We start from the raw sequence: 12,343 nt of genomic DNA on the forward strand, positions 1-12,343 counted from the left end.
GACTTTGTTAGTTCATTACCATTGTTTTGATCCAACAATACATATTTATCACACATGCATAACGTCTAGACATGATGCAAATGGAACATTTCTAAATAAAATTTAACGAACTCAAAAAATGACTTTTTATTTGACGTTTTAAGAGCTTTTATTTCTGACAAAAGTTTATTTTAACTGATCCATTAAATAAAACTTTTTTATGTTCAAATTTTTAAAAGCATAATTGATGAGCAATTTACTCAGTGTTTTAAAGTGCGATTGCTGTTGATGTAAAAAATGTATTAATGTTAATTCGATATTGTTGTTGTTTAGACAGCGTCACCACTTATATGGGAACATTTTTATATTTTATTTTTTCTTACGCTTCTGAATTTAAAGGTAACAACTAAACGGGTGTTTGCACTAAATTTAAAGAACAATTATTCAGTCTAATCCATCTGAGTAGTTTGATTCCAATTTCTTTGTATTAGGAAGTAAAAAGTCTGTCCGATTTTTTCGAAAATTTGCACGTTTGTAGAAACTGTTCCAATAAAACGATATTTACAAAAATAACCAATTTTTTTTTATAAGACATGTCAATTTTAATACGTAACATCTTTCTAAAATTGATTTAGTTGTTTCGATTGGATAATTTTAAAAAAGTAGCTATTTGGCTATTTTGAAAGGAGCTTTACCTATGGTATGTATGTCTACCGCTTGTTGTTCGGTCATAAGAAAGTGTTGTTCATCTGGTGCTTTTACTACGAATTTATCGATATACATTTTATTTAATACTCTCGATTTCTTTGCTTTATATCATGTTAATTTGAAATATTTGCTTATGTCGGTGTTTCGTGGTATGTAGCATGGCCTCCAATTGAGTTTGTACTCCTAACTTTTCTGATTTTTCTGATAAATCTGCCAATAAAACGTCTTCACAAACGTTTATTACCTTCTTTTTCAGGCATTACTTTTCAAAAATTTGGTTTATTTGTTCTGATGGTGTAATAAGTCGGACGGTGCTCTTGTGGTTGCTTGAACAATTTCATTACGTAATATTTCATTTTTCACTAATTTGTATTCTTCAGACTCCATTTTTGAAATTTAATTGTCGTGTTTAGACTGAAGCTATAACATGTCAAAATATCAGGCTATTTATTTCGTTCGACTTACACTAAATTGAAACAGTCAAAGTAACGAAAAGGCACTCGTAAAGGGTTTTTCTTATATAGTTATTAATTCATGTAGTGGAACTTCTATAGCCTTGATATTTTCATAGAGAAGGGAATAATTGCCTCTATACATTTTTTTAAAACATTTATTTATCTCTGTATAAACAGTACTTAACAGCTCTGCCCTCGATTATTTATCAATTATTTATCACAGTGTTGGAGAGATTCACTTATTTACAATACTCAAATATGTTTTAATTTGCTTAACAAAAAGTGTAAGATTTTTCGTATTTCTTACGTTTTCTGGAACCTTGTGTCTTCATGGCTAGCTAGGGTTAATAATTTGTTGATAAATATTATTTAGACATTGTATTCACGCACATCGTTAGCCGCTGTGATAGTTATATTGGATTTTTGTATTTTATTTAATATTTTGTAAATTAATTAAATTTGTTCAAAGTCCAATATAGTACTAAGCCTCGGAATATTTATTAATTTCAATTAGTCTTACCACATGTGAGAGGAAATCATTGATATTATTTTTTAAATTATATATTCAATATGCTCTAATATCAACTAGCAGACCTTATATTTTACTTTATACTTTATATGCTAAAGCTCGTCTATTTTTGATTAGTTATTCGAACCTTAAACGTTTGGATCTGCTTATTTTTTTGTTTAAATGTTATAAATTGTAGCTTCTTATATTTTACTCGTAGCCAACTTCAGAAGAGACTAAGGTCACTATTTACAGTATTGTTTCCTCCAACTTGTAACACAGTATTATCAGGAAAAACGAAGTTTGTGCTCCAAGTCCAGCTGTTTTTTAATTCAGCCCGTACAGTGAGCCCAGTAATGGCCCCAGCACAGACCCTTGACTAATCTCGCATTCACTCAACAGGCACAGCATATAATATTCCTCCCAGTTTACGTTTTTTCATCAATGCTAACTACGTTTAAGGCCTTTTTTAAATCAACAAATACTATTGTTACCAAAAGCTCTTTATCAACTGCCCTAGAATCATAGTCAATAAGGTTGAAGATTGCACCCAGTGAACTGCTTTGTTTAACGAAACCATACTGAAAATGTTCTATTTGAATATACTTCCGTCATAATAATTATTTTCTCTATAATTTTCGAGAAGATTCTTATCACCGCAATTTTCCTGTATTATTCATATATTCTCTCCCCCAGGTTTGAAAATTGGACATACATAAAAGTACCTTAAAACCTTATTAATAATATCTCTTTTTAGGTTATGTATCTCCTTGAGTGTCACCCAGCCATGGCCTGGGGTTGAGTTTTGTTTCAGTTGAGATATGATATGGCTAATCTCCTGCTCATTAGTCAGGTCTAGAAAAATACCATTCTCACATGTAATGTTTGGAAAATTAGGGCCTAGACTTGAAGTTTGAATATCATAAACGCCCACTAACCTTTGCTCCATTTTCTTTCTAAACACCGATTTCCATATGTGAAACTCGTTTTCCCAGAACATTCAAAGCGATCTAAGGATTTTGAGAAAATACTGCAGTAAACATGCCCCATCCAAAATTAATGAGGATCTGTCAGCGGCCACGTTGGTTGTCGAATGACGCAAGGTCATTGGTTAAAAACGAGATGCACTTGTGGATTGGATTTTCTCAAAAAAATGTTCATAGTTGCTTCACAAGTTCGTGTATTATTGGCATTAGGCGGGCCCTCTGTATCTCTAGTAGCTTTAACTGACTTTGGCTTCATTTTCATGTAAACTACCAAAATGTCACTCTCGGGACGGTTTAAAAAAGTAATTGGGGTAAAGGATTTATGGAAATCTCAAAAAGCCGCCGTCTTTTTTTTTTTATTATATATAACGAATTCTCAGGCTTCGTCAGGCTTTGGTTAAATTTCACGGTCAAATAAATGAAACAAAAGCCGGTGTCAAAGTTCGGAAATGCTTGCGTGTGGTCGTACAGTAAAATTGCGGTAGGTATGATCGTATATAATTACAGCGAATTAGTAGGTAATCAGGGAGATAAAAATATTCATGCATGTGTAATTTGTCCTTATCTATGATCGTTACAAAGTTCAACGCTAGAAACGAAAACCAAACACTCGATGCGTGTAGAGTGGCTTGGAATCCAAGCTATTGTCGTTTAATGCATACGCAAGGTTGCCGTTCGCCAGGAAAAATTAGTAAATTTAGAGGTTGGCTTGGAAAACTGACAGAACGGATTTAAGTGATGTAATGTCAGGGGAATTCGTTTTTTTTCTCGTTTTATTCAACTTTTTTTTATGCCAATTAACTTTGAAAGAAAACCAATAAACCCCGATATTCTTATACACAGGGTGTTTATTAATTGAGTGACGATGCGAGGATGTGAATCCTTGGGTGATTTTTACAAGTTGATGTAAACATATGTATGTCGTAAAAACTATTAATTTCGAAGGTATTAAATGTTAAAAAAAACTTCTAATGAAAGGTGAAAATTAGTTTTTGTTCTAAAAATGTTTCCATTCATATTTGTGCTTACGAAATATCAATATCACCGAATCGATGAGAAAATGATGGACCAAATTCGCTCCATTTTTAATTAATTTAATTAAAAAGCAAAGCGTATTATTTTTTCTTCAAAAAAATTCAGTTCACACCCCGTACGAATGTTACATAAAAAAATTGCGTCAGAAAATGCCCTTTAATGATAAAAAGGTGCGTACTAACTTTCTTAAGTAAATAGTGATAAGAAAGTTATTTTTGTCTTAACATTTTTGACACCATCGAGTTCAACAATTAAAAGGTTTACGACGTACATTGATAATAACTTTCTTTAAATCTCCCTAGATTCACACCTGTAAGTATCGGCACTGTACCGGGTGTCCCAACGATAAAGTAAGGTAGGGTCTCACCGCTCCGGTAATATTAGTTCCAAATAAAATATGCCGGGTGATAGTGGGTTTTATTACAAAAAATGATGAAAGAACTGAAATTTGTCGAACATTATTAAACATATATATAGGACATATCTAGCAAAAATTGTAGGGTCTTAAATTCTACACTAGTTGAGTGGCTGCGTCATGTAAGATTAAGATTAAGATTAACAGTTGGGAGAGCTAGCAGTCAGCCTGTCCGTCACTGCTACCCAGAGGATCTATTGTGACTCTCTCCATAGCTATAGAGCTTTATCCAGGTTCGTCTCTCTAACCAGACTCAACAACTTCGATAATGGCTCCTTCTCTCTCTCTGCCTCTGGTTTGATATCGCCCAGCAGATGGAAACGCACTCTCGCTAGGCCTTCGTAGTGGCACAGTACGTGTGCGGTTGTTTCCTCCTCTTCCTGACAGAATCTACATTCTGTGTTTTCTTCCACTTCCATCAGGCTTAGATGTCTCTTACGCCTGCAGTGGCCCGTCCGCAGACCTACCATTATTCTTACGGCTTTCCTATTGTAGCTTAGTAGGTCCTCTGTAAAATTGGCCGATGGGCCCCTTAGGAATTCCTTGGCTTGTCTTTGTCCCGGCATGTCCCTCCACCATCGTCGGGATTCTCGGTCCATCCAATCCATGATGGCTGTTTTTGCAACGGGTTTGGCCACCCCACAAAAGGGTTCTGGTCCAATCAAGCGCATGGACGACCCTTCGCGGGCTGCGTCGTCTGCGCCTTCATTACCTTTATGCCCTCCGTGCCCCGGTACCCATGATAGAGTAACTTTGTTCTGGCTTGTTATCTCGTTTAATGCCTTATGGCAGTCCAGAACTAACTTGGATGTTATTTTATTAGATTGCAGGGCCTTTATAGTCGCTTGACTATCGGTGTAAATTGCAAGTGATTTGTTACGGATCTTCCTCGCTTTTATTTCTCTTGCACAGTGTTCTAGTGCAGTGATCTCTGCTTGGAATACTGTTGCTGGCTTACCCATTGGAATAGAGATTTTCATTTTCGTCCTGGGTTCATATATTCCGGCTCCTACTCCTTCTTGAGTTTTTGAGCCATCATACCAGGTTATTTCTGCCTTGATTGGTGGCCCGTTTTCCCAGTCTTCTCTGGCAGGGATTTGAGTCCTGTAGTGGTTAACGAAGCAATACTTAGGTGTTGTGCTGTCCGTAGGCAGCCCTAGGACATTGTCCGCCCTTACCTCCAAGTAAAGCTTGTTATGTTTCGTGCTATGTCCACCAATTATTGGGGACTGGCCTTGCAGTAATCTATATACTGCGGATCTTGCTTCCCCTTGTTTATAGATCTGTATTGGTGGGATGTTCAGTAGGACCTCCAGCGCTACAGTGGGCGTTGTGCTCATGGCCCCCGTAGCGCACAGACTCGCTAGTCTTTGCACGCTACTCAGCCGCCTTATCGCCTCCCCCTGCGTGGTTCTTGTCCACCAGACAATCGCCCCATACGCTAACAGGCTACGTCATGTAAAAAAAATATGAGATTTTTTTACAGGCTACATCATGTAAAAAAATACGAGATTTTTTTAAATCTCACAGTTTGCAATATTATATTATACACAAAGTGTATTATGAATGCCGATTATTTCTGGACGAAGCACAGATATGACGCTTAGTTCTTAAGTTCATAAAAGTGTAACTTTTGTATTCACTGAGAAAATATTAATTTTGCCACGTGATGAAAATGCAAAACTTTACCGCTAGACCAAATTTAGACCCTATCTTATCATACTTTTGTGACGCGCCCGGTATAATTCTAAATATTTGAATTTAGTCTATCGTTGCGACACCCGGTATGTACTGTAACCAAGACCCTTCGTTTTAGTAATCCGTGACAAGTCATCAACTTTGAACTACCGATTAAAACATAAGCGGTAATCGCCTTTCCGAAGATTAAACTCATAAATTATGGGTTATCTAGTGTTTACTGTATAATATCCTAGAGCTGCTACTTTTTCTAATCTTGCCGAAGTCAAATTGGATATTCGTATCGGCCGCCTCGTAAAACGTCCGTGACAGTTCTTGTAAAACATAGTTTTACAGAATGATTCATTTTAAAATGTTTTTTAATCTGCGCCCTTATCTTTCCATTGATCCGTCTAGACTTTGATATATTCTTTCGTACACCCAATTGCCAGAATTTTTATTCTTAATTTCCGACTTTGATCGATGACGCTCAATATTTGGTAGTACCGCTTACTCAGCCGACGTAGGAACTTGACGCATCAAGCCATTGATCGTGAACTTGGAACCTTGTCGGAAAGCTATCTCTGCATATTTCATTGATGTTTTGTACCTTACGTTTCAGCACCGAAAGGATTTTTTTTTATGTTTCTTGTTTAAAAGAAAAACAGTGAGTGACGTTATTACCATATTTGTTTTATGGAATATTTTTAGGAAAAAAAAAATGGCACGCCTCCTATTTTAGAAAAAAAAACCGTTTTGTCCAATATTATGGCAAAAGTAACATTGTAAAGGTTTAACTTAATTTTGTAAAATTTTTATTAACAGAAAATACTTAAAAAATATTTCGCAGCGTACAATGCAGTGTGCAAAATATCATTTACAAAAAAAATGCTTACAGTTTCATCAAAATTTGGTGCCTTAATTTCAAACACCCCGGATATTCGCTTTAGCGTTACTTAACCGTATCTCATAGAAAAATATTTATTACACAAAATGGGAAATATATAATTGCAAAAACGATACGGAGCTGCATTAAAATTACACGATCGATCTTCGATGGATATGAACTCTGATATTTTTGAATGTTTCGCTAAAACAAAACATTGTTTATTTTTCATACTATAGAAAAATAAACATAAAGTCGACAAAAATATATTTAAATAATAGTCACCTGCGTAATACGCAGCCGCAAAACTACGTAGCTTCATGCGACATTCTTTCTTTTACCAAAGTTGTTATATGCATTGCCGTATTAAAACAAATAGCTTTCGGATTGTTTTTTTTTTCATATATGATATACGTACCCCTCGTCACGCAACCCACCCCCTGTCGGAAAATCGACGCCCCGTGCGAAGCCTCGCTCGTTTCTCGGTCACTGGGACTGACCCGTCGCAATTTACTTGTCGAATGCGCCAAACTTTTTGTTTTATCTATCGGTCCCTCCGGTTATCAACTAATAATAATTTTTGTAGTGGTGTTTCTTTTTATCTGATGGACAAATGAATGTCGTTCCATTTGCGTCCGTGACGCTGAACGGTACAGTACCTTGATTTGTGTGTGTTTCTTTTTTCTGTTTTTGTGTGCCGTTTTTTAGGGAAAATTGCATTTTGGAGGATAATTCGTTGGATAGAATGATGTATATCGGGTACGTATTCGTAACCTTGACCCAAGTGTCCAGCGAATCCTTTATTTGCTTCGAATTATTAAGTCTTTTGCAAATTTTTATTGATTTGATTAATGGGGTTCATTAAGTATACACATTCTTAAACATAGTAGGTAGAGGTTGTTTTTTTTTCAGTAATAGTTTAAGAGAAGCTCGATATTCGAATACCTAGTGACAAACAGGCTCCACTATTGTATGAAATAATCCACTGTGTGGATTATTTCATAAAACTCGAGCGTTGATGTGGCATTGTTGACGCAGTTTTCGATCTGTTTACCTCCCTAAAAAACTTCAGAACTCTCTCCGCAGGTGTTTCAAATTCCTCAAGTGCTGTTTTGGGAGGATCGTTATCTGGAAACGTAATAATCCACTTGCAATAAATTATTGTTAATCACAATATTGGAGGTGTTAATGATGATTTATGTTGATGTTTTGCCGGACACGCGGGCTTTGTCACCTGATAAGTTGCCGATTGATTTACCTAAACTGTTTCTTTACATATTATCCGTTCATCAGTATTTTTTTTAGATGTCAATCCTAATTTTTTTTGCTAGGAAATTTCGCGTTCATTTTCTTTTTTGTTTTTTTTTCAAGTTTAAACCAAGCGACGTTCACAGTTTTTTTTTGTCATTTTGTGTAAATAAAAAAACAATTTCATAAAGTTAAAAATTATAATAATTTAACTTATGTATGTATATGTAAGAAATACCAAAATACTGATTTATATTTTATTTATAAATATACACGTTATTTAAAAAAATAAACTTTCTTTTGTACAGGGTGTTCCCAAATTAATGCACCAAATTTTTATGGCACATTCTTCGTCGAAAATAATCGTAAATTCTTCCTTGTCGAGATACCATAGGGTGTTGAAACCTACGAAAAAAACAAGAACTAACCAAAACAATGTTTTTATCGTAATTTTCAAACCACTCTAGATATTTAATTGATATTTTGCACACTGCTTACAAGCAACAAAATATAGTTTTGGATGCCGAATATTTTTGTAAAAATTTACCAGTGGCGTCCGACCAGATTTTAGACTTTTGGTTTTTAATATTTACATTTTTAAATAGTTTTTTCCTTAGAATTTCAACACAGTGTATCTGGGAAACGAAGCGTTTCTATACATATGTTTATATAGGACACTAGGGCTTATGTTCTAAATAGAACATGCTATAAATATTTAATGTATTGATTTCGGAACTTGCTGTATACCGGTACTCCCAGTAAAGGGTACGGTATTAGGGAAATGCACGAAAAAAAAAAGTAAATCAATCAAAGGAAAATGCTGGAAATTATTTTATTATATATTATAATTACTGGTACTGAGATAAAGTCCAATCTTTTTTGTCTAATGCGGTTTGCTCTATATCTGCAAGGAAAATAAATGTCCATATTTTCAAAAGGCTTAACCCATTTTAATAAACTTTTTTTAGGCTCTGTCGTGATTGCGGTTGCTTACCTTACCACTATTTTTTTATGTAATCAGTTAGTCAAATAAGCGCTAAATAATCCAGTGAAAATTGCACCTAAACATCGTTATCCTAACATAAAATATGAATAAAAAAACTTAAAGTTTCCTTACCGTTTTTTTTTTGCTCGCAGGGATATGGACAGCATAGGTTTCACGTTAGCCTTGGGGGCGCTGCGAGCGCTGGCTTTCGTTTACGACGTGCTGACTTTCCCCGTCTACGTTATCCTCCAAAGGCCCTGGCGGGCTCGTCAGCAGTCCAGGAAAATCAAGGTCAGTCGGACGCTCCGCGTCTTCCGCAAAATAGCCTTTTATTTGCTTCGCTCGCTGCAGAATAACCGCTTTCGGATGGTTGCGCTTCCTAGGAAATGCTTTTCGAATGCGTTCCTCATTTCCAAAAATACCGATTTCGAATGAAGAATGCCTTCACGAATACCTCAATGAGTTAATTGCTTGTTTTTCTTTGCAACCGCCGCCATTTCCCATGTTATCACTGAAAAAAAAAAGTATTTTTCAATATTTTGAAGACTGCAATTTCTTATATTTCTCTTATTTCCGTAATTTGTATTACTGGAAATGTTCATGATTCAAATTTATACAGCTTGTCCCATTAGTAATGATACATGGCAAAATAGGAGATTATTTAGGTAAAAATATTATGATTTAACGAAACTGAACTTACAAGGTTTCAAAGTTGCAATTTCATTTTTGATTTTTTTAAATAGTTTTTTTGACTGATATCACTTCTTACACCTTTTTTACACACCCGGCCCGAGTCGTCGTTTTCGAGAAATTCGCTTTTGAAATATTCGTTGCACCTAATTGCTTTGACTAACATCATATCAATAAAAGACGGTAAATTAGTGCGGAGTAGGCTCTGACGAAAACAGACACGATAAAATATTTGCAAAATTTTTCAAAGCAGGCTTTGACTAAATCAAATGCGATAAAGGCACCTAAGTAGGTTCTGGTGAATTTTTCTGCTAGTTTATCAGTCTCTTGGGTGTTTTTAAAAAGTTTCGTTTGGTTTTTCGATAATGACAAGAAATAAACTATTTTCCTTGAGATGCCTGACAAGATATGTTTATACGCACAAGCGGCGAGCTCATAGACGTTATTTTTAAGAATATTTAAAAAGACTCGGCGCAACTGGTTGGTTTCGCGCCAAGGGGGATTCTGTGGGCCGACCAAAAATTATTACACCGCAGCTGAATGACGAAATTTTAGTTCAGTAGCTGAAAACCCGGAAATTTTCATTTTCGTGCAAGATTGGTCAAGTCAAACGCGTTGGCCGTCTAGGAGTCTAGTTTTCAATCCTATTGATTTTTATGTTTTGGGGTATATAAAGTCGGTAGTGTATGAAAAAGGAGTTCATACTCTAGGTGAATTATAGCATAGAATTGAAAATGCCGCTGAATTATTTCGAAACGATAAATTATTGTTTAAAATCAGGCAGTCTTTCAATAAACGTGGCGAACTTGGCGATTAGAAATCTTTTTTTTTACGAATACTTTTTGTATTTTACTTTAGTTTAAAATTAATTTTGTTTTTCCATAAAATTGTTTTCATTGACGTCGAAGTTTTTTTGAGTCTCTCAAAATCTCTATTCAGGTCTGTACTTCCAGATTAGCTCAGTTATATGCATTATCTAGCTTATGTTAAAATTGATGGCATAAAAACATGAAATTTTAAATATTAATTAATGATCTACTGAAAATTTCAAACCTAAATTTCTCGAAAATGGCGACTTGGGACAAAATTTAAAAAGTATACCTTTTTTGTGTAAAAACGGTGTAAAAAATGATATCTGCATATTCTAAAGCTCAAAAAAGTTAGGAAGTATCAAATTCACGAAAAGTGACGCCCTCTATAATTTGCCAAAAATTATTCAGAAAAATGGATTCCTCATGTAAAAAAAGCTCGATTTGCCAGATTTTGTACAAAAAGCTCGATTATATCAACTTTTGGACTAAGGTAAGTTTCGTTAAATCGTAATATTTTTCCTAAAGAAGCCCATATTTTGCCATATACAATTACTTATGGAAAGCCTGGAATGTCTACAGTATGTCCACAGATGGAGAAGATAAGAGAACAAATAGACAAAGAGGTGAAAATAATACGGGAAAAGCTTTTGCTTGCTTTAAAAATAAAGTTTGCAATGCCTACAGGCGACGAAAGAAATACAAACAAAAAATTTGCGAATGTTTTAAATTTCAAAATACGTCACATTACAGATTTTCCAACAAAAATTCAAAATTTTAAGTTTTTGAAAAATAAAAACATGTCTACCTATCTGTTTTTTTTGATAGCTACTATTGCACTGGCGATTTTTTGGAACCCCTATAAATATTATTTTTGATTATAAATATTCCCTGTTCTAAAGTCAACATAAAAATTCTGAAAGGTGCAATCAAATAAAATAGGCGGAAAATATTTTGGTTTTAAATAGAAATTTTAAAATTTCATTAACATTTTGCATTTAATCTGAAATGTTATATTTTTGATATTTTTTCATATCCTGTACAAAACAACTTCAAAACTTATTTTTAAAGGAAACAAAAACAATAAAGACTTTTCTGTATCCTTTTACTCTATGTGTCCTTGTCTACTCCATCTCTGGATATGCTGTTATAAATAGCAAATGTTGAACTGAAATTCTCGAAGTCAGATTGAAAATATTTGCGTTTCAATTGTAATTACAAGTCATATAATTCTCTTTAAAACTAGTCAGACGGTGTTCTTTTTCTTATTTCATTTATGGTCTATCTTTCAAAGACAGAATAACTGCTCATTATTTATGCAAAACCCGTCCTGGGCGCCCAGCATCATTTTTAAATCACCCTAATAGGTTTTCCGTTAAATACCTAAAAAATTTTTCAACTACTTCGCCTATTATAAAAATAGTAGTTAAAATAAAATTCAATAAAATTAAAGCTTTTCGCATATAAATAAAATATATAGTCAAAAAATTGAAATTCAGTACTAAAACAACGAAAGTACAGGTAATTCAATTTTGATAGATTGTCAAAACTAATCAGGATCGGATTCATCCGGGCAAGTTCCATCGTCCACATTAATTATATGGGGATCAACTAATTCTTCAAAAATATAATACTAAATTTTATTTTTGCTGACTACTTGCTACCGTTCCCATTACAAAACCACAAGATGCGTTTTTACTTTTAACCGCATCATAACAATTAAAAAGTAAGTCTTTTTTATTCAAAGATAATGGACCAGTTCTATGCTATGACGTGGTTGCTCTTGATTCGTGATTACTTGACAGATTTACTAAGTAGTTTGTTTGGGTTTATATGGGACAACAATATGTACCTGTATTGTTAATATTAGGTCACATTTGGTAATCAATTATGTATTTAAGTTTTATTACTGCAGCATTAAAACTTAAAGACAAAAGTCGATTTATACTTTCAAAATGTAAT

The 12,343-nt window shown here is 34.2% G+C and overlaps 2 protein-coding genes across 7 annotated transcripts in view; one reads left to right on the forward strand and one right to left on the reverse strand.

Moving 5' to 3' along the window:
* The window catches only part of LOC132696176 (long-chain-fatty-acid--CoA ligase 4), a 33,305-nt gene that overhangs the window by 3,117 nt on the left and 17,845 nt on the right, over positions 1-12,343 (forward strand). For 3 of the 5 annotated variants that reach the window (XM_060660861.1, XM_060660863.1, XM_060660862.1), the window contains exon 2: positions 9,035-9,173. In XM_060660861.1, the coding sequence (XP_060516844.1) occupies positions 9,039-9,173 (135 nt within the window). In that variant the 5' untranslated portion in view covers positions 9,035-9,038. Of the gene's footprint in view, positions 1-7,197; positions 7,409-9,034; positions 9,174-12,343 lie in introns of those variants that run through there. The other 2 variants (XM_060660864.1, XM_060660860.1) reach the window with 2 other exon arrangements.
* Positions 82-7,052, reverse strand: LOC132696179 (uncharacterized). 2 transcript variants are annotated; one of them, XR_009618000.1, is made up of 2 exons: positions 951-7,052; positions 82-897 (listed from the first exon to the last, which is right to left on the reverse strand). XR_009618000.1 is itself a non-coding variant. In XM_060660868.1 (2 exons), the coding sequence occupies exon 2, from the start codon at positions 5,424-5,426 to the stop codon at positions 4,302-4,304; it is 1,125 nt and encodes a 374-aa protein (XP_060516851.1). In that variant the 5' UTR covers positions 5,427-6,853; positions 6,935-7,000; the 3' UTR covers positions 82-4,301. The 2 variants fall into 2 exon arrangements, 1 of the variants encoding a protein (XP_060516851.1); XM_060660868.1 differs by having other exon boundaries at positions 82-6,853; positions 6,935-7,000.

Source organism: Cylas formicarius, unplaced genomic scaffold (assembly GCF_029955315.1).
Source record: "Cylas formicarius isolate icCylForm1 unplaced genomic scaffold, icCylForm1.1 PGA_scaffold_1__22_contigs__length_36826433, whole genome shotgun sequence".
Classification (NCBI taxonomy): Eukaryota; Metazoa; Arthropoda; class Insecta; order Coleoptera; family Brentidae; genus Cylas; species Cylas formicarius.

Coding starts and splice junctions, on each gene's coding strand:
- LOC132696179 (XM_060660868.1), bottom strand. CDS start 5,426: ATGAGCACAACGCCCACTGTAGCGCTGGAGGTCCTACTGAACATCCCA.